Here is a 26472-nt window from a genome sequence, read left to right as displayed (position 1 = left end):
CAACAAAAGAAAGGGAATATTGAATGAACCCCAATGATCCATCGCATCTCCCAAAAATGTTTTCAACATACATCTGTAAAATGATGAACTACAAATTTGGTTGTCTTCCTCAGGCTTCCTTGTCTTCTCCCTGGACCTCCTCAATGTCCACCTCTTGAACATCAGACTCGGAGACCTCATCTTCACTGTCACTTTCCAACCTTATTGAGGATGGCTCGTTGTCAGGCTCAAAAAGCCTCAAATTTGCCTGGATGGACACCAATTTTTCAACCCTTGTATTGGTCAGCCTGTTGCGTGCTTTGGTGTGTGTGTTCCCAAACAAGGACCAGTTGCGCTCTGAGGCGACTGATGTTGGTGGGATTTGGATGATGACGGCGGCAACAGGGGAAAAGAGCCTCAGATCCACAAAGTCCCTTCCACCAGGTGGCTAATGACTGCCTTCAACTCATCTGCAATGTAGAGACTGGTATGTCTGTTGTCCCTTGAGTCTGTGCTCTTGTAGAATATTGGTTGAGGGGTGTAGATGATGTAGTTAATTATTCCTTGCCCACGAAAATCCAACCTCACATCAGAGATTACTGCAATACAGTCCGCTTTCTCTATGATTAGCTTGACCTTCACTTGAACTCTGTTGAACTCTGCATCCAGTAAATGAGTAGATAAAGCATGTCTGATTGGAGGGGTGTATGCTGGGAGAAGAACATTCAGACATCTCTTCCAATACACATTGCCTGTAAGCATCAGAGGTGAACCAGTTGCATACACAGCTCGAGCAAGATATTCATCAGCATTTCTCTGACTACGTTCCTCCATTGAGTCAAAAAACTTCTGATTCCAGGAGGACCATGAGCTCTTGCTATCGATAAGGTGTCTGATTCATCATTTTCACCTTGAATAGATGTAGAGGGACTTTTGTCAGAGGTTGCTTGTTTTGAGCACTGAGGGAACTTTATGTACTTGGCTAGATGATTCTGGATCTTTGTTGCATTCTTCACATATTATTTGCCACAGTATTTGCAAATGTACACAGCTTTTCCTTCTACATTAGCTGCAGTGAAATGTCTCCACACATCAGATAGGGCCCATGGCATTTTCCTGTGAAAATTAGAAATAAAATAAAAACATAATAAAAAATACAATTCCATGTACAGATAAATAGTTAAGCAGATAGATTTAACAACTTTCTTTATAAGATCATTTAAAAAAAATGAAACGTATGGAAACAGCTGAATTAAAACTCATCAGTTAGCAGGCTCAAGCAAGTTAAAATCCACATGGTAGCAAAAACTAACTAGCAGAAATTGTTAACAAGTTAGAAATCATTTAAACACACTTTGCTGTAGGCTACTATTTACTAGATAACAAAAAAATCATGTCATATAAAATATATTCACCCCACCCAGTACTGTAATCAAAACTTATCAGAAAGCACGTAGTCCTTGGCTTAGACAGTGTAGTAGTTTGGGTTCAATAGCATCTCATTAGTGTGCAAGATTTTGAGAATAAGCTGTACATGTGATGGAAGAACGCACTGTGCATGCAGAGGGTTGTAATTCCATTGGATTTGGGATAGTTTAACCAAAATATGCCATAAGACCTAGAATTGCCTTGTGTATCCCACAAAAAAGGTTCACTGTTATAAGCAATATTTTGGGGAACATTTCCAGAAAATGTCCTAACATTTCCCGGAAAGTTTCCAACCCTTTGCAACCCTACTTGCAGGTCACTGCTATAGAAGAGTTATTACAGCACATCTAGTATGGTACCAAACTAGGCTGCTCTGCTCTGCCTGCTCCCTCATCTTCTCTCTAATGCAGGTTCAATGTCAGCAGCCCTGGTATTTGAGCCAAAGCTGAAGAGTGAAAAGATCACTTTCTGTCCTCACACCTCAGGCACCAGTCACCTCTTCACCCCACAGCTGAACCTCTACTGAGGACTGCTCTATGGCCAACCCTGTGGCCTGCATGGGCCAATGTGTGTGGTGTGTGTGGTGTGTATGTGAGGTGTGTGTGTGAGGAGCAAGTCACAGGCTTGTGTGAAAGACTCTTTCATTCACATGGACAGTGTGTCCATTCAGTCTCCTCTCAGCTGCAAACACACTGGCTCCATTTCCACTCTGGGTTCTCTGCCAATCAGCTGGTTGGAATCTGTTTCTCTCTCCTCTCTGTCACTGTCTATCTGATTTATCTCACTCCACCCCCCCCTCTCCTCACCGATTCCACCGATTCGGCCACGTATGCAATCTCCAGAATGATTAAATCAATGATTTAAAGTTACAGTTGCACTTCAGTTTATGTGACAAAATAACAAAGTATACTGTAGATAATCACCATCTAAACTGCTGTGAAGTATATTTTCCATAACCAAAAATATTGTTAATTCAGCTGCTTGAAGCTGGTGTACAAAACAGAAAGTAAAAAATGCAAAAACAAAATGGGAAGCATGGAAATGGCACACGTAGAACATATCTACCGCTTCTTAGACTTGCTTTTAAGTAGAATGATAGATCTATAACTCAATTTCTATATGAATTTGGTTGGTGTTCCCAAAAAGTTATATATTGCCACTTTAAAACTTCTAAATTAACATTTTAAAGAATTATCATCATGTAGAATAGAATAGAACTTTATTATTCCCACAACTAACAATCAGCACAGAACACACATTTGGGAGGAGCACAGCGTAGGGCGTCATTACAGAAAGCAAACATTTCAATAATAGTTTTTATTTAAATTGATCAAAGTCAACAACAAAAAACTACATATATATATATATATTATAGGGATGTAAAATAAAAATAAAATAGAGTTAATCGCAGGATTTGCAATGTTCAAATTCTTAATTTGCTCGAATTAAGCTGTAATTTAAGATTTTCTTACAAAAAAGCATTAAAACAATATTGACGTCCTGATTTTTCTAAAGTGATGGTTAGCAACATTAGGTAAATTGAGAAAGCACACTTTCGTTAACCTCAATGTCAACTTGTTTTTATATTGCTTTGTTGGTTTTAAGCTGTATATTTTATGTATTTGGGATGTTTTCAGTGTAATTTGAGTGCTTTCAGACAATGCAAGTTATCGCGTAAAACAAAATGATGCACAGAAATTACAAGAAGTTAATTTGAGTTATGTGATTAACTCTGACAGCCCTAATTATTTATGGTCATTCTTAATATTTTTTTCCCAATGATAGTTTCCCCCTCATCTGCTCGACACGTCCCTGAAACCTTTATAATCCTATTGTCATAGGGTTGGATGGGATGCCTCATATCACTCTCGCCTGAGGCCTTTAGTCCAAACTGGTATCTGTATCACCCTGTTCACCCTGTAGCCTGTTCTGCAGGACAACTTTGTCTTTGGTTTTTGGATTGTCTTTGCATATTCATGCTCTGAAGTCACATCTAGGTTAGGTGTGGAGTAGATGCCTCTCCTATCAACTTGCCCTCTTCCCCCTGGTACCCACATCTTTCCGTTAAATGTGACGGGCCATGGGTGACACACGCCATTAAACCTCTTCCTCTTTGGTTCACACTCCATTAACATTCCCTGCTATTGGTCCGTCTCTCATAACAACCATCCATCATGGCGATAGTGACAGGAAGTGTTACCCTGGTGAGGGAAGCATTCTGGAATCTGTGGATGTCTGAGCTATTTGCCTCTGCAGAGATGAGCTAGAGATGCCGTAGCGCTCTGAAGGGATGCCAGTCGGGAGTACAGATCAGGAATAGCACACTTCCAGCAGGGCATTAACGTGGGAAAACAGCAGGGCTTTGTTCAACAGGGCACAACGTTGTGCAACGTTCAGTTGAATGAAAAAGGTTGTTGAAGAACATTGCGATTATAGCGGCTCAGGGGGCGAGTGCAGGGCCGTGCACAGACCTTTCAGGGGCAGATGCTCAAAATGAACCCCCTCTCCCCGCTTGAAAGAAATGAATACATGTATAATTAATTCTAAATTCATAACAAACCATAAGTTTTGTTGTTGCATTGCATATTTATTTCTGCAACAACACTCAGTCATCATCACAAAGGGTAAGCGATCTAGTTACAGTGCCTCCTGAAGACATGGTTGACATGGGGAAAAGAGGGTGGACAATCAGCTGATCATTGATGTTGTGGATTGATGTAAATATGCTACTTAGTTATGTATATGCTACTTACTTACTTCTCCATTTATTTGACTGATTGTGATTTACCTCTCTATGTATTTCTGCCTCTCTCTGCTGCACATCAGCCAACCAGACTGAATATTGATGTAGGCTAAATTAAATGTTATCAAGTGATAATCAAATGTTATGCTGCTGTGGCAGTACTGTTGTATTTAAACTAGGTAGCTAGACAGACACTTGACTGGTGACCGCATCTCTCAAGCTGTGCATGGTTAGATAGTGGGCACGCGCAATCTCTGTACAGGCCATAATGGGAAAAAGGGGCAAGGGCAAACTTGAAAATTACTTGTGGGCAGTGGGTTCCCAACAACAATAAAAAAGAGCTATACAAAAAAGTCCTAACACCACAAAAAGGGCACTTTGGAGACAGGAAGGGCAAAGGGTCATGTGCTCTGCACAGGTAGAGCCTGTCTGTGCAGGTGCCTGGGTCCGTGTGTACTGCAGCTGCTGCACAAGTTTTTCAATTCCAAATGGTGACACTCTCATATGGTCACACCCTGCTACACCCAACAAACCGTCATGGAAGTAGCAAATTGTTTAATGAACTGAATGCGTTCCCTCTTCCAAAGTTTCTCCCAGAGTTTCCCACAGACATTGATGTCAGAATGACTCATAGACTGTCTACATGGCAGCTTCAGAGACTTGTGCTTCATAGTCGAGGGGCAGTGTTTCCCTTGAAGAAGCCTTCTGGGCAGCAACAATTTCCATTGAACCCAGTTGAAACCAAAGTATTTCAGGTGGGGGGAGATAGATATGACTTTGAAGAGGTCAACACCTCTAAATAATGGTTTCTTCCAAGAGGGGCTCTTTACATTTTCTTAAACTCAGGGGGCGGCTTTAGTTTAGCTTTCAACTTTGTTCTGATAAGCAACTGGATATAATTGGAACGCTTTGAACTCTTCACTGTTATTAATACTGTGTGTGTACTCCCCCTAAACCTTACCCTCTCTGAACAGCACTGTTATTAATACTGTGTGTGTACTCCCCTAAACCTTACCCTCTCTGAACAGCACTGTTATTAATACTGTGTGTGTACTCCCGTAAACCTTACCCTCTCTGAACAGCACTGTTATTAATACTGTGTGTGTACTCCCCCTAAACCTTACCCTCTCTGAACAGCACTGTTATTAATACTGTGTGTGTACTCCCCCTAAACCTTACCCTCTCTGAACAGCACTGTTATTAATACTGTGTGTGTACTCCCCCTAAACCTTACCCTCTCTGAACAGCACTGTTATTAATACTGTGTGCACTGTTATTAATACTGTGTGTGTACCCCCTAAACCTTACCCTCTCTGAACAGCACTGTTATTAATACTGTGTGTGTACTCCCCTAAACCTTACTCTCCCCTGAACAGCAAACCTTACCCTCTCTGAACAGCACTGTTATTAATACTGTGTGTGTACTCCCCTGTTATTAAACCTTACCCTCTCTGAACAGCACTGTTATTAATACTGTGTGTGTACTCCCCCTAAACCTTACCCTCTCTGAACAGCACTGTTATTAATACTGTGTGTGTACTCCCCCTAAACCTTACCCTCTCTGAACAGCACTGTTATTAATACTGTGTGTGTACTACCCTAAACCTTACCCTCTCTGAACAGCACTGTTATTAATACTGTGTGTGTACTCCCCTAAACCTTACCCTCTCTGAACAGCACTGTTATTAATACTGTGTGTGTACTCCCCCTAAACCTTACCCTCTCTGAACAGCCAAGTAGATAAGACGGTCCATCCATAATGCCAAGCTAGGCCAAAGGGGGCCAAAGTGGTCCCAATTGGGCCAAGTCGGGCCTCGTTGGAATCTATGCTTCTGTTGTGGGATTTTCTTTTGGGTCCAGCCAGCCCTTCAGTACCCTTAGTAGTACCCTTTCAAGTGTTCTTAGTAGGGGAATTGGATTTTTGTCGTGAAGTGTCTCTTAATTGTCCCAGGAAGAAAGCTATGATTATTTGGCTGTGTATACACACACACTCACGCACTGATACACACACACTCACGCACTGATACACACACACACACACACACACACACACACACACACACACACACACACACACACTTGCTCTCTGTATCTGATGTTTCAAAAACACATTCTATTTAGATCTTCAGAAATGACCATTCATGGGTATCGTGGAATCAGTGTGTGTGTGTGTGTGTGTGACAGTACAGGTTAAATCAAGGTATTGTCCTACGAAGAAATGACCATTCATGGGTATCGTGGAATCAGAGTGTGCGTGTGTGTGTGTCAGTACAGGTTAAATCAAGATATTGTCCTGTGAAGAAAGGACCATTCATGGTAAAACATTTGTTGGGGGGTGACTCTGTGACTGGGATCACCAGTGGTGTGCTGGAGCTGAACAGATTAGTGTGTGTGCTTGTATATGTGTGTGTGTTTTGTATGAATAGAGATGTTATTGTTCCTACTCTACTGCCTCTGAGGGTGAAAATAGACTTTTACACAATGAGATCAGACTTGACTTTCCCTCTCTATCACACCTGCTCTCTCTCTCTCTCTCTCTCTCTCTCTCTCTCTCTCTCTCTCTCTCTCTCTCTCTCTCTCTCTCTCCACAAGTGGTGGCGTGGCTGGTGTATTAGTTTTTAAATTGCAGACTGCCACTTTAACATTACTTTACCCCCTCACTTGGCTGTAGATGATACTCCAAAAGGTTTTGGGATATTTAGTTCCCCTACCGAGATAGTAAACAGTCATATATTCTGTAGTCAGATTAATGTCATAGGGCCCCATTCATTCTGAAAGTGCCTAAAACCCCTTATATACATTCCAACCCAGCTCATATTGTTTTGAACTGACTTGCCAAGTTAAATAAAGGTTACATTTAATAATAATAATAATAATAAATGATATTAAAACAGTATCCTTTTATGAAGACGTGTCTCCATTATATATTTTTCAAGTAATTTGATGGCATTGAAAATGCATGAACTGTGCAGTGGCATTATATCATAATAGGTGACTTAAATTTTGACCAGATTTCTCCATGGAGATTTTTTTATTTAATTTAATTTTTACATAAAAAACCCTCAAAGCTTCAAAATTGTACAGTTGAAGTTGGAAGTTTACATACACATAGGTTGGAGTCATTAAAACTAGTTTTTCAACCACTCCACAAATGTATTGTTAACAAACTATAGTTTAGGCAAGTCGGTTAGGACATCTACATTGTGCATGACACAAGCCATTTTACCAACAATTGTTTACAGACAGATTATTTCTCTTATAATTCACTGTATTACAATTCTAGTGGGTCCGAAGTTTACATACACTAAGTTGACTGTGCCTATACTGTACTGTATCTGATACCATTCCACTGATTCTGCTCCAGCCATTACTACGAGCCCGTCCTCCCCAATTAAGGTGACACCAACTTCCTGTGTTGTAAACCTACTTAGGAGACAAGTTGGGGGAAATGGCCTTGAAAGATTTTGATTCGATTTTCACACTTGCTACAGAGCTCTTCTTTGTTTTCTCCCATTCAGCATTGTTCACACCCTCTTAAGCCTTAGCCCCACCCATCTCTTTAATAATTCACCTGTAAAAGCATGGCCAACCTCTCCATTATCTCTGCCAATCATGTCTGTCCGGGAAAGATCCTGTCTTTCTTCCTATATGCTGTATCTCAGTGCTTTCTCCTTGGCTGCACGAGGCTCATATTTAGACATCTTTATTCATATTTACAGATCCAACACCAGTTTGTAATGAAGTCACATGGCCAAGAAGGCATTAGCATCAAACACCCCTGATCCTATAACCAGTCACATTTATTCAGCAACAGATACTTTTGTAATGTGAGTTGGACTGTCCCTCTAATCCGTTGGTCCTTCCCTCCTCTAAAGTGACTTACTGCCCCACTGTAACACACACACACACACACACACACACACACACACACACACACACATACATACATACATACAGTGGGGAGAACAAGTATTTGATACACTGCCGATTTTGCAGGTTTTCCTACTTACAAATCATAATTATCATAGGTACACTTCAACTGTGAGAGACGGAATCTAAAACAAAAATCCAGAAAATCACATTGTATGATTTTTATATATATATATATATATATATACATATTTTTTAATTTCAATTTTACCCCCTTTTTCGTGTTATCCAATTGTTAGTAATAACTATCTTGTCTCATCGCTACAACTCCCGTACGGGCTCGGGAGAAACGAAGGTCGAAAGCCATGCGTCCTCCGAAACACAACCCAACCAAGCCGCACTGCTTCTTAACACAGCGCGCATCCAACCTGGAAGCCAGCCGCACCAATGGGTCGGAAGAAACACAGTGCACCTGGCAACCTTGGTTTGCGCGCACTGCGGTTGTTGACCAGGATCTCGCGATACATGGCCCCATCCATCCTCCCCTCAATACGGTGCAATGGTGCGCGATGAGACAAGGATATCTCTACCAGCCAAACCTTCCCCAACCCGGAAGACGCTAGGCCAATTGTGCGTCACCCCACGGACCTCCCGGTCACGGCCAGCTGTGACAGAGCCTGGGCGCGAACCCAGAGTATCTGGTGGCACAGCTAGCGCTGCGATGCAGTGCCCTAGACCACTGCGCCACCCGGGAGGCCACATTGAATGTTTTTTAAGTAATTCATTTGCATTTTATTGCATGACATAAGTATTTGATACATCAGAAAAGCAGAACTTTATATTTGGTACAGAAACCAGAGATCATACGTTTCCTGTAGTTCTTGACCAGGCTTGCACACATTGCAGCATGGATTTTGGTCCACTCCTTCATACAGACCTTCTCCAGATCCCTCAGGTTTCGGGGCTGTCGCTGGGCAATACGGACTTTCAGCTCCCGCCAAAGATTTTCTATTGGGTTCAGGTCTGGAGACTGGCTAGGCCACTCCAGGACCTTGAGATGCTTCTTACGGAGCCACTCCTTAGTTGCCCTGGCTGTGTGTTTCGGGTCGTTGTCATGCTGGAAGACCCAGCCACGACCCATCTTCAATACTCTTACTGAGGGAAGGAGGTTGTTGGCCAAGATCTCGCGATACATGGCCCCATCCATCTTCCCCTCAATATGGTGCAATCATCCTGTCCCCATTGCAGAAAAGCATCCCCAAAGAATGATGTTTCCACCTCCATGCTTCACAGTTGGGATGGTGTTCTTGGGGTTGTACTCATCCTTCTTCTTCCCCCAAACACGGCGAGTGGAGTTTAGACCAAAAAGCTTTATTTTTGTCTCATCAGACCACATGACCTTCTCCCATTCCTCCTCTGGATCATCCAGATGGTCATTGGCAAACTTCAGACGGGCCTGGAAATGCGCTGACTTGAGCAGGGGGACCTTGTGTGCGCTGCAGGATTTTAATCCATGACTGCGTAGTGTGTTACTAATGCTTTTCTTTGAGACTGTGGTCCCAGCTCTCTTCAGGTCATTGACCAGGTCCTGCCATGTAGTTCTGGGCTGATCCCTCACCTTCCTCATGGTCATTGATGCCCCACGAGGTGAGATCTTGCATGGAGCCCGAGACCGAGGGTGATTGACCGTGATCTTGAACTTCTTCCATTTTCTAATAATTGCGCCAACAGTTGTTCCCTTCTCACCAAGCTGCTTGCCTATTGTCCTGTAGCCCATCCCAGCCTTGTGCAGGTCTACAATTTTATCCCTGATGTCCTTACATAGCTCTCTGGTCTTGGCCATAGTGGAGTGGAGAGGTTGGAGTCTGTTTGATTGTGTGTGGACAGGTGTCTTTTTTACAGGTAATGAGTTCAAACAGGTGCAGTTAATACAGGTAATGAATGGAGAACAGGAGGGCTTCTTAAGGAAAACCTAAGAGGTCTGTGAGAGACGGAATTCTTACTGGTTGGTAGGTGATCAAATACTTATGTCATGCAATAAAATGCAAATTAATTACTTATAAATCAATTTTTTTAGATTGTTTTAGATTCTGTCTCTCACAGTTGAAGTGTACCTATGATAACAATTACAGACCTCTACATGCTTTGTAAGTAGGAAAACCTGCAAAATCAGCAGTGTATCAAATACTTGTTCTCCCCACTGTACGTACATACGTACATACATACATACATACATACATACATACATACATACATACATACATACATACATACATACATACATACATACATACATACATACATACATACATACATACATACATACATACATACATACATACACAGACTCACACACACGTGCATACACATACATACATACACCACGCACGCACACTCATATATACACACACACACCCCAGGTGTTGTGTAAACTATACTTAGTGGTGTTTTCTCTGTACCTACAGACATTGAAGCGACGCATGACCCTTGCAAAAGAGATCGAGAGACCGGGAGAGAGATGGAGAGAGTGAGACGGAGAGAGTGAGACAGAGAGAGTGAGACAGAGAGAGTGAGACAGAGGGAGTGAGAGAGTGAGACAGAGAGAGTGAGACAGAAAGAGTGAGACAGAGAGAGTGAGACAGAGAGAGAGATAGAGTGACAGAGACAGACAGAAAAAGAGACAGACAGAAAAAGAGAGAGACAGAGAGTCCGAGAGGGAGAGAGAGACCAGCTGTGCCCTCCAAAGGGCAGGATAGCCCAGACACGGTCACTCTAGTGGTGTGTAAACTCAATTAGAGGTCTTGCTGTTATGGTGGGCTGTTATGCCATGACCCAGTGACTTCACAGCGGGAGTGTGTGTGTGTGTGTGTGTGTGTGTGTGTGTGTGTGTGTGTGTGTGTGTGTGTGTGTGTGTGTGTGTGTGTGTGTGTGTGTGTGTGTGTGTGTGTGTGTGTGCATGCAGGTGTGTGTGTGCGTGCAGGTGTGCGTGTGCATGCAGGTGTGTGTTAGAGAGAGTGTGAGTCTGGCCAGATGTGGGCATAGATGGATTGCTGCTCCAAAGGTGACTCATGGCTTCTTTCCAAACCTTTACAGGGGATATAGACACTCTGGGTGTGTGCTGCTTTGATAGTGTTTTGGAGTGCTGTGAGGAGGGTCCAGCATCTGTGTGTGTGTTTGCACGTGTGAACGTGTGTTCATGGGTACAGGCACTTTCTATAATTTATGGAGCAGACAGAACCTCTTCTGTAGTGAAGACCAGTTTGATCAGACTGAAGGCTTTTCTCTCTGATTATTCTATGGTATTTGGAGCGACTGCACTGAACCAGAAACAATATGTATATATTTGTCTCACAGTGACTCAACATTGTCTGCTCTACTCTGCCTGTGCTAATGCCTGTCAAACCCAGTGGACTCAGAGCCTGCTTTCTGAATCTGAGAACATCAGTGTCTCCACCAGCCAGCCTGTTTCCAGGGTAACTGCTGTTGTGGCCCTTTCAGACAGAATGGGCACCCTACTTAAAAGTCATGTCTGTCGACACCTGAGGGACTTACGTGTGTCTGTGTTTATTTTGGTTCCTCTGGTCCAGACTTATATATAGGGGGGGTCACAGGATGCACCCCAAATGGATCCATATTCCTTTCATAGTGCACTACTTTAGACCAGCGCCCATTGAGTTTTGGTCAAAACCAGTGCACTATATAAGGAATAGGGTGCCATTTATTTTTTTATTTAACTAGGCAAGTCAGTTAAGAACAAATTCTTATTTTCAATGACAGCCTAGGAACAGTGGGTTAACTGCCTGTTCAGGGGCAGAACGACAGATTTGTACCTTGTCAGCTCGGGGATTTGAACTTGCAACCTTCTGGTTACTAGCCCAACGCTCTAACCACTAGGCTACCCTGCCGCCATTTGTGATGCAACCCCAGTTCATACAGATGGCAGTGTGCTTTGTGTGTCCGGGTGGGGGGCTTCACACATGGGCTTTGTTTAGGCTGGAGTCTGGGTGCAGGGTTGTGTCTGTCTGGAGGACAGCTCAGTGGGAGAAGACTGAAGTCCTGCCTCTCAGCTGGTGTCTTCTCTGGTGTCCTGTCAGACACCCACCAAGTCACTGATGAAAGAGTGTGTGTCTGACTCTCTTCTCAGTGTGTGTAAGTATGCTTGTGATAGTGTGTGTGTGATTTGCACAATTTCAGGAAGAATGCCGTGTTCTCCACAGAATTCAGTGATGTTCGCTGGAGCACAGCTAGTCTCTCCTGTGTATACAATACCAACCCCGGTCTACTTGGGGAGACGATATCACTGCATCTGTTTATTAAACAAGACTTAGGTCCAGGTTTCTCTCCACTAATGAACATCACATAGATTAGTAGTGTGATTTACATCTGTTCTGAGAGCTTCGGTGACGAGGACTACGTCGTCTTGGATAGGGAGTCTGCAGCTGAGAGGAGTGAATGTTGCCCTGACACACATTTGGGAGAAGTTATTTAACTAGACAGTTAAGAACAAATTCTTATTTTCATGCTTGTGCTGTTCAGGGGCTAGTGTGTGTGTGTGTTGGGAGAAGTTATTTAACTAGTCAAGTCAGTTAAGAACAAATTCTTATTTTCAATGACGGCCTAGGAACAGTGGGTTAACTACCTGTTCAGGGGCAGAACGCCAGATTTGTACCTTGTCAGCTCGGGGATTTGAACTTGCAACCTTTCGGTTACTAGTCCAACGCTCTAACCACTAGGCTACCCTGCCGCCCACTTTATTAGCTCTATTCAGGTAAAACCTCTAACAGAGTTACCAGCGATCTTTTCTTGGGGAACAGAGTTACCAGGGATCTCTTCTTGGGGAACAGAGTTACCATGGATCTCTTCTTGGGGAACAGAGTTACCAGGGATCTCTTCTTAGGGAACAGAGTTACCAGGGATCTCTTCTTGGGCAGCGATCTCTTCTTAGGGAACAGAGTTACCAGGGATCTCTTCTTAGGGAACAGAGTTACCAGGGATCTCTTCTTAGGGAACAGAGTTACCAGGGATCTCTTCTTAGGGAGCAGAGTTAACAGAGATCTCTTCTTGTGGAACAGAGTTACCAGGGATCTCTTCTTTGGTAACAGAGTTACCAGGGATCTCTTCTTTGGTAACAGAGTTACCAGCGATCTCTTCTTGGGGAACAGAGGGATCTCTTCTTTGGATCTCTTCTTAGGGAACAGAGTTACCAGGATCTCTTCTTGGGGAACAGAGTTACCAGGGATCTCTTCTTTGGTAACAGAGTTACCAGCGATCTCTTCTTGGGGAACAGAGTTACCAGGGATCTCTTCTTAGGGAACAGAGTTACCAGGGATCTCTTCTTGGGGAACAGAGTTACCAGGGATCTCTTCTTGGGGAACAGAGTTATCTCTTCTTGGGGGATTTCAAGCTTTCTATTCATCTTTTTATTTTCTACCTCCTGTCTCCCCAGTGTGGAGCGACCCAGAGCCAGACCCAGGGTGCTGTGTTCCTGCCTGAGTTTGCTCTGTCCCCTCAGGGAAGTTTCCTGGAGGACGCTACCGAGGACCAGTTCCTTACCTACAGATACGACGACCAGGTGGGTACACACACACACACACACACACAATGGAAAACCTGATCCTCTGAGTGGGTCTGCTGTGAGTGACGTGTGGGAGTAAGGGAGAGAAAAATGGGGTGTTTTTGGGGTGTAGACAACAAATGAGACACACATGACCTGTCAAAAGAACAACTATTTATAAGCAGTAGGAGAAGTCCCCAATGTCTTTTTCTATAGTATACACTATGTGAGAAGATATTGAGTGGACCAGGATACAATGTATTCATTCATTCTTCTCTCTGCATCTTCTCAAATGTGGAACATTTTCTCCAGTTTGATTCAATAAAGCAGCGTGCTCCTGCTGATCCATCTGGCGTTGGGCTGAAGAGCTCAGGATAATAAAGATATGTTGTTTTTTTGCTCTCAATTTGGCCTTTTGGATCAGGAACCACAACATTCTGGTTAAAATGTTGAGTACATGATGTTTTGAAAAGCTCGCATCTGACCAATATCAGGACAAATGATCCCTAATTATACGCAGAAACATGTCTGAATGTTTCAAGTTGGATTTCTCCTGAATTATTTGTCTGGAATTTGTATGGTTGTATGGCCCAGTACTTTTTTTGAAGCACCCAATTCAATAGAAAATACTGGTCTGTCACTTGGCCCATGGTTTAGTAGTTGAATAGAGATGAAAGATGGCATTAAATTTGTCTGTGAATTTCAGACATGCAGTTAAATGCCGGAGAGGCTATTGAAGAGAGAACAAGTGGTATAAAGAGGCAGAGCCTGACAGAATATCTGTCCCATTTTTTTAGGCACACAGTAATGAGACATTTCCTTTAAAACACAGGTTTTCAGGCCATAACCTTTCTGTAGAGATGGACCCTGTACTGGGGACGGGAAGGTGGTGGTCACTCACATTATCACAACCTATCACATTAGAACTGACTGAATCAGTGTTGACTAACTATCACAATTAAGGTTGCAAAATTCTGGTAACTTTCCCAAGTTTCCCAGAAATCCTGGCTGTAGAACGCAGGATTCCCTGCTTATTCCCTTCTGATACTGAGAATCATTCAACCAGGATGATTCAGTCAGCAACATCACTGTGACCATGTCGGTCCCCAGACCTGCTGCTGTAGGGACTCAGTACAGGAGCGCTACTTTGGTTTTAGAAGGGTGAAAGTAAAATAAAAAGTGATTTTATTTTTATAAATCCAGTCAGATTAACATTCCAAACAGCCTATCCGACTACTCGGAGGCGTCCACATGGTCCTAAAGCACACCATTGCCTCGTTCTGTATCACATTCCAATTATTAAACTGGGGGGGGGACAAAAATGCAATTTCAGAATGTGGGGGGGGGGACATGTTGCCCCTGACTCAGTATGTTCAGTTGAGATATTCCAGTGCTACTAGGAGGATTTGTATGGAATGAGGTGCTTACCTGGGGAATGTCATATATTCCATGTGATGGCATCTCCCAAAAACACTGTATTTTCTTATTTATTTCTAAAGCTGACACATTTTGACCTCATTCAGGATTTGTCAAAGCTTGCTTTTGGTCTTTTGGGGAGATGCCAAAACGTTGTATTTTTTGAGTACGATTCAGCCTGTCTCCCCTAGTCTTGAGTGATGCAGTCATGTTAAGTCCAAGATTGTAGAATTGGATGCTTCTGTCTCTCTCTTGTTGAGGATGTGTGTCTAATGCTGTTCATGTTCCTGACTTAGACATGTCTGGATGAGTGATAGAGCTGCATTAAGCTACACAGACACGGTGGATAGTCTGTACATTTGAGTCTTGTTTTGGGTTTCTCTGTGTTAGTGGATGTGTGACTAAACCTGTTCATGACTTACACCTGAGCTACATTAACATGGCTGATATCTCTGTAGTATCTATAGACTATAGTCTTGTTTTGGGTTTCTCTGTGTTAGTGGGTGTGGGATGAAAGCTGCTAGGAAGTGAATTCATGGGGAATGTGTGGCTAAGCCAGACATTGTCTGGTCACTGGGACTGCTGCCAGGTGGCTCAGTGATGCTGTGGTGCTGGCTGCGGGAAGATCAAGGTTGTCGGTTCAATTCCCACGTCGGTCTCATACGTTGACTATGTGTTCACTGGGAGGAGGTTTTCACACACAGGGTTTATTGTATCCAATCTGATTTTAGTAAAAAAAGGTCCTGTAATGTGAATACTCTGAAAAATATGTATTTTCAAATGACTATAGTCCCTTGGAAAGTAATGTGAAGAGCTGAATGAACCTGGACGCTCTCAGAGTGATATGAACCAAACTGAGTACTTCCCTTGGGTCTTCTCTGCTTAACATAAAGACATTTGCACCACATCACACAATGCCACGATATGATCTAGGTCTGCATCTTCTATCTATTTTACAGCAAAAAAGTGAGACTTTCTTGTTTGTTATTTAGTCTTAACCCAGATACTGGTGATAGGGGTTCATTGAAAAGGGGACGCCAGGACCCATATTCACAAAGAATCTTCCAGTAGGAGTGCATCTCATCTAGGATCAGACCCACACATGCATGCCTCTAGCCCCCATTTTCTATTAGCCGAAGCAAAAGTCCTTTGTTATCTCAGAGACAGGAACAATACAGCACTCACAGCTTAGGCACCATGACTGCGTCCCAAGTGGCACCCTAGTCCCTATATAAACTCGGGGGGACAAAAATGCAATTTCAGAATGTGGGGGGGAACATGTCGCCCCTGACTCAGTATGTTCAGTTTAAAGGCCCTGGTCAAATGTAGTGCACTATATATGGAATAGGGTGTAGTATATATGACAAAGTGCCGACATACAAATTGCTGTATGACCCTGCGAATAGAGGAATGATGGAGGTAGACATCTGTTCCTAACACTTTCTCCTGTGGTAGTCTTGGACCAGAGCCTGCACTGACTTAGAAAGTCACTGCAGGAGGAACAAAGAGACTGCCTGAGGCTGAGCCAGTCTGTGGAACACACACACACACACACACACACACACACACACACACACACACACACACACACACACACACACACACACACACACACACACACACACACACACACGCACAGCGCCTACAGAAAGTATTCATACCTCTTGACTTATTCCACATTTTGGTGTGTTACATCCTGAATTAAATATGGATTAAATCCATTTTCAGAAATATCTAATTTACATAAGAATTCACACCCCTGAATCAATACTTTGTAGAAGCGCATTTGGCAGCGATTACAGCTATGAATCTTTCTGGGTCTCTAAGAGCTTTCTACACCTGGATTGTGCAACATTTGCCCAATATTCTTTTCAAAATTATTAAATCTCTGTCAAATTGATTGTTGAACATTGCTAGACAACCATTTTCAAATAGATTTGTGTCTGTAACTTGGCCACTCAGGAACATTAATAGTTTTCTTGGTAACTCCGGTGTAGATTTGGCCTTGTGTTGTAGGTTATTGTCCTGCTGAAAGGTCAATCTCCCAGTGTCTGGTGGAAAGCAGACTGAACCAGGTTTTCCTCTAGGATTTTGCCTGTGCTAAGCTCCATTCTGGGGGTTTTTCAGGACAAAAAGTAAATTGCTATTACTTTAATGCTTTGTTGCAGTATTACTTTAATGCTTTGTTGCAGTATTACTTTAATGCTTTGTTGCAGTATTACTTTAATGCTTTGTTGCAGTATTACTTTAATGCTTTGTTGCAGTATTACTTTAATGCTTTGTTGCAGTATTACTTTAATGTACTTTAATGCTTTGTTGCAGTATTCTTTAATGCTTTTTGCAGTATTACTTTAATCTTTGTCAATGAGGTTTTAGTATAGTGGAGTAAATACAATGTTGTTGATTCATCTTCACTTTTCTCCCATCACAGCCATTCAACTCTGTAACTGTTTTAAAGTCATCATTGGCCTCCTGTTGAAATCCCTGAGCGGTTTCCTTCCTCTCTGCCAACTGAGTTAGGAAGGACACTTGTATCTTTGTAGTGACTGGTTGTATTGATACACCATCCAAAGTGTAATTAATAACTTCTCCATGCTCAAAGGGATATTGAATGTCTGTTTATTTTTACCCATCTACCAATTGTAAAATTGGAACCTCCCTGTCTTTGTGGCTGAATCTGTGTTTGAAATTCCCTGCTCGACTGAGGGAGATAGTCATTCAGAAATCTTGTTAAAACACTGTTATTGCACACCGAGTGAGTTCATTATTATGTTTTGTTAAGCAAATGTTTACTCCTGAACTTATTTAGGCTTGATAATAACAAAGGGGTTGACTAATTATTAACTCAAAACATTTCAGCTTTTCATTTTCAATGATTTAGTAGAAATGTCTAAAAACATAATTCCACTTTGACATTATGGGGTGTTGTGTGTAGGCCAGTGAAGAAACATCTACATTTATTCCATATTGAATTCAGGCTGCAACAACAACGTGGAAAAAGTCAACGGTGTGAATACTTTTTGAAGGCACGGTATGTTCACGCACACACACACACACACACACACACACACACACACACACACACACACACACACACACACACACACACACACACACACACACACACACACACACACACACACACACACACACACACACACACACACACACACACACACACACACACACACACACACACACACACACACACACACACACACACACACACACACACACAGAGAGAGACATTGCCTGAAGCTGATAAACCAGCCAGTCTGTGGAACACACAAATACACACACACATGCAGGCAGACACACACACACGCACACCCATGCATACACACATATTCACACACATGTACACACACATATAGACACACACACATGCAGGCATACACACACATGTACACATACACATTGCCCGAGGCTGCTAAACCAGCCCGTCTGTGGAACACAAACAAACACACACACACAGAGACACACACACACACTCCCATACGCCGCCCGCTCGCACTCACACACTGCCAGGGGCCCTATACCAGCCAGCTTAGGAAACATCTGGAATGCACTGTATAGCAGATAGAAACATATGGAATGCACTGCACTGTATAGCAGAGAGAAACATCTGGAATGTACTGCACTGTATAGCATAGAGAAACATCTGGAATGCACTGCACTGTATAGCATAGAGAAACATCTGGAATGTACTGCACTGTATAGCAGAGAGAAACATGCACTCCACTGTATAGCAGAGAGAAACATCTGCACTGCACTGTATAGCATAGAGAAACATCTGGAATGCACTGCACTGTATAGCAGAGAGAAACATCTGGAATGCACTGCACTGTATAGCAGAGAGAAACATCTGGAATGCACTGCACTGTATAGCATAGAGAAACATCTGGAATGCACTGCACTGTATAGCAGAGAGAAACATCTGGAATGCACTGCACTGTATAGCATAGAGAAACATCTGGAATGTACTGCACTGTATAGCAGAGAGAAACATCTGGAATGCACTGCACTGTATAGCAGAGAGAAACATCTGGAATGCACTGCACTGTATAGCAGAGAGAAACATCTGGAATGCACTGCACTGTATAGCAGAGAGAAACATCTGGAATGTACTGCACTGTATAGCATAGAGAAATGTGTAGCAAGGGGTGTTTCATGATTTTGACACACACGCACGCACACACCTGTCTGTTAGTCACAATAAATTGAGATGCCTTATGTTGAGAAGCAGGCCTATTATTTTCCCAAATGAGCGTGCGTTGTGTCAACTTCTCATTCTGGTGTCATTCACCAGACTGGTGTGTTATTCTAGCATTAACGTGTGCATGTGTGTCTTTGTCTGTGTGTGTGTCTGTCTGGTTATTATTTTAGGGTTCTAAGTGGTTTTTGGTTGAATGGGCTTTAGTTAGAACACACACACACTCACACTCTCACACACACACACACACACACACACACACACACACACACACACACACACACACACACACACACACACACACACACACACACACACACACACGCAGACACACACATGCAGACACAACACACACACACAAAATTCTCATCATTCTCATGTTCACTCTTTCAACCTGACTTTTCCTCTTTCAAGACTCTACTCTTCTTTTAAGAGTCAATGTTTTATGAAACGTAGAAGTTCATGGTGTTGATGTTATCTGTTCCCAGATAAGAGCAGTGGTTGACGTTACGTAAATACAGTACTAAATTATACTACTAAAACTGACCTGGGCTCAGCTTAAGAACTGCTGAAGGTTTAACAGCTGTAGTGTTAGTGTACAGGGTCTTTACATTCTCTCATAGGTTGTAGATCTAACACAGTGACCACTTAGGAGCCACACGTGCTCACTCTCTCAGGAGGGAGAGGGAGGGGAAGGTTGTGAAGGGTTAACGACTCAGGGGTTAGTTGGGTTGTCCTCGCAAAATGACTGTTGGTATGAGGGGAGGGGAAGGTTAGGGGAAGGTTGTTGGAAGGTTGAAGTTAAAGAGGGAGGATCTGCTTTAAGATTCAGGAATAACTGCTGTATTGGGGGAGGGGAAGGTTAGGGGAAGGTTAGCTGAGGGTTAGGACAAGGTTAAAAGAAGGCAGGACTGTGCTGAACAACAAGTGTGTCTCATATAAACCTCAATCCACTCTGACCTATGTTACTAAACTCTTTCCCAAATAGTTGGCCAGTACAGTGGGTCTTGGCTAAAGACACTGTTGGCCAGAAACTTGTTTTTGTAAATTTTGCTCAGTCACAGCAAAGATATTTAACCAATGTCAGTGTGTAACTTTATAGCCACGTGTATTTGGCCTGTAATTACAAGAACCATAACCAGTAGGGTCAGAACTGGACCGCCCCTTTAAATGTTCAGCTCAGATGAGTAGTGTATCTGACCTTCTCAGCACGACCACCTCTATCTCCTAGCTCTTTGTACTGCAGCCTGTTACAGTCAACAGGAGTGGCTGAGATTAGCTAACACACAGAAAGATCAGCCGCTGTGGGTTTAGTGGCTTTAGGAGGTTAGACAAGCACAGTAAACTGCTGGGCAGTAAAACAGAGAGGCATGTAAGTAAAGGCCATGGACTCATCCCAAATGGCACCCATTTCCCTGCATAGTGCACTACTTTTGACTAGGGCCCATAGTGTACCACTTTTCAGCAGAGCGCTATGGGCCCTAGTTAAAAGTATTCACTACATAGGGCATAGGGTGCCATTCATCTTCAGACACAGCCTTGGTGTACATTCTGTCTGAGTCTGCCTTCCCTACAAGCAAATAGAGAGGCATGGGAGGGGCTTGTGTTAGCAAACGGGCGGTCGAGTGTGTGTGTGTGTGTGTGTGTGTGTGTGTGTGTGTGTGTGTGTGTGTGTGTGTGTGTGTGTGTGTGTGTGTGCGCACGCGCAAGTAATTCCTCTGGATCCAGTCCTCTGAAAAAAGAGGAGAGAGAACTTATCGCATAGAGAGAGAGAGAGAGAGAGAGAGAGAGAGAGAGAGAGAGAGAGAGAGAGAATCGGATGAGGGTAACATCACAGTCCGAAGCCAAATGACAGTCTTTCTTGTGTAACTTTACGGCTCTACCGAGATCCCTAAAAATATGGGGCTTTTTAAAACTCTTGACACACTGCACAGATCCAGAGCTACCCCGCCTCGTTGCCTCATTCTAGGGACAATAGAATCATAAATTACCTGTCAGAGGAGCTTACAAAGACATCTAACATGAGCAGCAATGTAACACGCTGGAACACCAAAAGCCTCATGTGAAAGTTGTAGTCCTAAATCAAATGAGAAAAGGTTGAAGTTCAGTATGCACACTATCTGATATGCTGTGTGTTTGCGTGCTTACGTACGTGCGTGTGTGTCTGCGATGTACAGTACGGTGTCTTCGGAAAGCATTTAGACCCCTTGACTTTTTCCACATTTTGTTACGCTATAGCCTTATTCTAAAATAGATTAAATACAAAAATATCCTCAGCAATCTTAACACTAAACCCCATAATGACAAAACAAAAACAGGTTTGTAGAAAATTTAACAAAATAATTAGAATAAGAAAACAAATACATTTATATAAGTATTCAGACCCTTTGCTATGAGACTCGAAGTTGAGCTCAGGTGCATCCTGTTTCCATTGATCACCCTAGAGATGTTTCTACAACTTGATTTAGAAAGGCACACACCTGTCTATATAAGGTCCCACAGTTGACAATGCATGTCAGAGCAACAACTAAGCCATGAGGTAGAAGGAATTGTCTGTAGAGCTCCGAGACAGGATTGTGTCGAGGCACAGATCTGAGGAAGAGTACCAGCATTGAAGGTCCCCAACAACACAGTGACCTCCGTTCTTAAATGGAAGAAGTTTGGAATCACCAAGATTCTTTCTAGAGCTGACCGCCCGGCCAAACTGAGCAATCGGGGGAGAAGGGCCTTGGTCAGGGAGGTGACCAAGGACCCGATGGTCACACTGACAGAGCTCCAGAGTTCCTCTGTGGAGATAGGAGAGCCTTCCTGAAGCACAACCCTCTCTGCAGCACTCCACCAATCAGGCCTTTATGGTAGAGAGCCCAGACGGAAGCCAATCCTCAGTAAAAGGCACATGACAGCCCGCTTGAAGTTTGCCAAAAGGCACTATTGACTCTCAGACCATGAAAAACAAGATTCCCTGTTCTGATGAAGCCAAGATTAAACTCTTTGGCCTGAATGCCAAGTGTTACGTCTGGAGGAAACATGGCATCATCACAACCAGCATGATGCTGGTTGTTGCAGCATCATGCTGTGGGGATGTTTTTCAGCGGCAGGGACTGGGAGACTTGTCAGGATCGAGGCAAAGATGAACGGAGCAAAGTACAGAGAGATCCTTGATGAAAACCTGCTCCAGACCTCAGACTGGGGTGAAGATTAAACTTCCAACAGGACAACGAACCCTAAGCACACAGACAAGTCTCTGAATGTCCTTGAGTGGCCCAGCCAGAGCCCGGACTTGAACCCGATCGAACATCTCTGGAGACCTGAAACGAGCTGTGCAGCAACGCTCCCCATCCAACCTGACAGAGCTTGAGAGGATCTGCAGAGAACAATGGGAGAAACACCCCAAATAAAGGTGTGCCGAGCTTGTAGCGTCATACCAAAGAAAATTCAAGGCTGTAATTGCTACCAAAGGTGCTTCAACTTAGGAAATAGTCTGAATACTTATGTAAATGTGATATTTTTTATTTTTATTTTTTTATAAATTATAGAACATTTCTAAACCTGTTTTTGCCTTGTCACTATGGGGTATTGGGTGTAGATTGATAAGGGGAAAAAATATTCAATACATTTTAGAATAATGTGCAACCTAACAAAATGTGGAAAAAGTCAAGGGGTCTGAATACTTTCCGAAGGTACTGATCAGTAGTGATGATCAGTATGTGTGTGATGATCAGTATGTGTGTGATGATCAGTATGTGAGTGATGATCAGTATGTGAGTGATGATCAGTATGTGTGTGATGATCAGTATGTGTGTGATGATCAGTATGTGTGTGATGATCAGTATGTGTGTGATGATCAGTATGTGTGTAATGATCAGTATGTGAGTGATGATCAGTATGTGTGTGATGATCAGTATGTGTGTGATGATCAGTATGTGTGTGATGATCAGTATGTGTGTAATGATCAGTATGTGAGTGATGATCAGTATGTGTGTGATGATCAGTATGTGTGTGATGATCAGTATGTGTGTGATGGTCAGTGGCACGCTTTCATTCAGTTAAGTCAGAGGCAGTAGAGAGATGGTGTGAATGTTTTTTTTATCTCTCCATAAAAACAAGAGGGGAATGAGGGATGGAGTAAGGAGGGAGGGAAGGTAGTAACTGTAGGCATTGGGGAGAGGAGAAACTTTGAGAGAGTTAGAGAGAGAGTTAATGAAAGAGCGAAGGAGAGAGGTAGCAGACTAATAACAGCTTGTTGGTTCCCTCTAGACTCATTAGCTGATCCACTACTGCAACTCTTAATTAGTGCTTTCTATATTATAACATGTAATGACCCCTTTCAATAAGTCTGTCTGAAAGGAGAAGATGAGGAGATAGAGGGATAGGAGAAGGGGGGGCAAAGAGAACAGAGAAGGGGCGAGAGAAAAATATGAGAGAGAGAAGAGATGGAGAGAGAGAGGAAGTGAGGGAAGACGTGAGGGAGAGAGAGAGAGAAGACAAGGGGAGGAGGGAGGGGGAGAGAGAGAGAGAGATAGACAGGGAGAGGAGGGGGAGAGAGAGAGACATGGAGAGGAGGGAGGGAGAGAGAGAGAAAACAGGGAGAGGAGAGAGAGAGAGGATACAGGGAGAGGAGAGGGAGAGAGAGAGAGAAGACAGGGAGAGGAGAGAGAGAGAAGACAGGGAGAGGAGAGGGAGAGAGAAGACAGGGAGAGGAGAGAGAGAGAGGATACAGGGAGAGGAGAGAGAGAGAGAAGACAGGGAGAGGAGAGGGAAAGCGAGAGAGAGAGAAGACAGGGAGAGGAGAGGGAGAGAGAAGACAGGGAGAGGAGAGGGAGAGAGAAAGAGAGAAGACAGGGAGAGGAGAGGGAAAGAGAGAGAGAGAAGACAGGGAGAGGAGAGGGGGAGAGAGAGAGAGAAGACAGGGAGAGGAGAGGGAAGAGAGAGAGAGAAGGCAGGGAGAGGAGAGGGAGAGATAGAGAGAAGACAGAGAGAGGAGAGGGAAAGAGAGAGAGAAGACAGGGAGAGGAGAGGGAGAGAGAAGACAGGGAGAGGAGAGGGAGAGAGAGAGAAGACAGGGAGAGGAGAGGGAGAGAGCAGCAAGAGGAAACTGAGAAAATAGAGTAAAGGAGTGTATTTGACCTACGCTGCATGCAGTGAAAAACACAAGGTCTTTCTTTGTGTTGTATCTCTCTCTCTCCCTCTCCCTCTCCCTCTCTCCCTCTCCCTCCCTCCCTCCCTCCCTCCCCCTCCCTCCCTCCCTCCCTCCCTCCCAGGAGTTCTATTGGTCTGAGAGTAGAGGATGGAACAAACATTTGCAGTGAAGAGAGTTAGTTACATTGGAGCATGCCTAAGCATTTCAAACATTTATGACTCGATCAAACTTCTGGTTACGTAGGCATTGACCATGTACCATTTCTAGCGGGAGGTCCATTTATTCTAGAGTTGTAGCCGTTAAATTATAGATGTCTATAAGATGCTTCAGGAATAAAGAACTGACTTTGCCCTCAGTAAAGATGATTTGAGATGCAATACTTTATTTTGTCCGAAGTTGTAAAGGAATTGACTTATTCCAAGCTTTTTGAAAACTTAACCAAACTAAAGTCAAGACAGAAGTTTCGAAAGGAAACATTACATTCCCTGAGGAAAGTGTTGCTGGGAGGTTGGGAGCGTGTGCACTGGCAAGGCCACAGGAAAAAGGAGAGCCTATTTCACTGATTATTCCAACCTCTCCTCTGGCTTTGAGCAGAGCACCAAAAAACACAGTCCCATTTATCAAGTTGAAACTTTCTGCCTTCATTCTCTCCTCTCCTCCTTTTCTCCTCCCCCTCTCTCTCTTGACCTTGGGTCATGGCACCAGCCACTCCTCTCTGAGGACGCTTCATCCTTTCATTCAGCTTTGATGGACTGAAACAGGAGGATGAATACAAAGTGGTCCTTTCCTTTTTCCCCTCGGGCATGCACAAGGGCACCCCTGTGGTAACCGTGGTAACCCCTCCAACCCAGAGGACCCCGTGCTGTCGTCGGGGTTCGGGTGGGGCAGCGACATGGTACATTCCCAGTAAGACGCACATACACACACACACACAAACTCACACATACCTTTTATTATGGTGTTCGAATGGAGTAAAACATGGTGGGTGTAACAAAAGAAAGCAATGCATAGATTTTCTGCTACGTTACACCCTTCTGGAAAAAGTCAGTCAGGGCTTTGTTGGACACCCTGTGTGTGTGTGTGTGTGTGTGTGTGTGTGTGTGTGTGTGTGTGTGTGTGTGTGTGTGTGTGTGTGTGTGTGTGTGTGTGTGTGTGTGTGTGTGTGTGTGTGTGTGTGTGTGTGTAGGTGCGTTAGTGTGCGTAGGTGCGTAAGTGTGTGTGTGTGTGCGTTAGTGTGCGTATGTGTGCTAGTGTGCGTAGGTGCGTTAGTGTGTGCGTGTGTGCGCGTGTGTGTGCGTTAGTGTGCGTAGGTGCGTTAGTGTGTGCGTGTGTGTGTGTGCGTATGTGCGTTAGTGTGCGTATGTGCGTTAGTGTGTGTGTGTGCGTATGTGTACACCACTGATTTTTCTAGCCCAAAATTCCCAAATGTCCCCACTTCTCTGTCACACCCTTCCAACACCCGGAGTCACAACAACACGCCCCTGCATTTGGAATGGTAATCATTTGTAATAGCTTGTCCTTGATGCTCCCTGCCAGTGTCCTAAATGGCTCACTCATCCCCATATAGGGCACTTCTCAGATGTAGTGCACTATAAAGGGAATAGGGTTCCATTTGGGATACTCTCTCTTCTGGGTTGAATCACTGAATCAGAGCCCTCTAGTTCCTCTCTGTCTCATCGTGTTGATTTGGATCTGGCACAGAAACCTAGGCTTGATTTTCTCTTGCAGCTCAAAGGCTGTGTGCATCATCAATGGTACCCTATTCCTTACACAGTGCACTACTTTTAATTAGAACCCTATGAGGCCTGGTCAAAAGTAGCTGTCTATAATATAGAGAATAAGGACGAGTTTTCTCAGGAGAATCTTAACAGGGCATTTAGATTGATCAAAGGAGTAAATCGACCAGGTCAAGAATGGAAGGAGGGATGGAAAGATGAAGGGAGAGATGGAGGAAAGGGTGGGGTGTTTTCCTTCCGATCCAAAAGTGTTTTTTTAATCAGCGCAGTAACTTGGAGTTGAGCTAAGTAGAAACATTCCTCTCCTCTCCTCTCCTCTCCTCTCCTCTCCTCTCCTCTCCTCTCCTCTCCTCTCCTCTCCTCTCCTCTCCTCTCCTCTCCTCTCCTCTCCTC

At 43.7% G+C, this 26472-nt stretch overlaps 1 protein-coding gene across 1 annotated transcript in view; it reads left to right on the top strand.

Annotated features, from left to right (window-relative positions):
- Positions 1-26472, top strand: part of adamtsl3 (ADAMTS-like 3) — a 228380-nt gene that overhangs the window by 18145 nt on the left and 183763 nt on the right. The window contains 1 exon segment of the mRNA XM_064984412.1: positions 13467-13592. Coding sequence (XP_064840484.1) covers positions 13467-13592 — 126 coding nt within the window.

This window comes from Oncorhynchus masou, chromosome 2 (assembly GCF_036934945.1).
Source record: "Oncorhynchus masou masou isolate Uvic2021 chromosome 2, UVic_Omas_1.1, whole genome shotgun sequence".
NCBI lineage: Eukaryota > Metazoa > Chordata > Actinopteri > Salmoniformes > Salmonidae > Oncorhynchus > Oncorhynchus masou.
The sequence above is the reverse complement of the archived record's forward strand: the minus strand, read 5'-3'. Positions and strand labels throughout refer to the sequence as shown.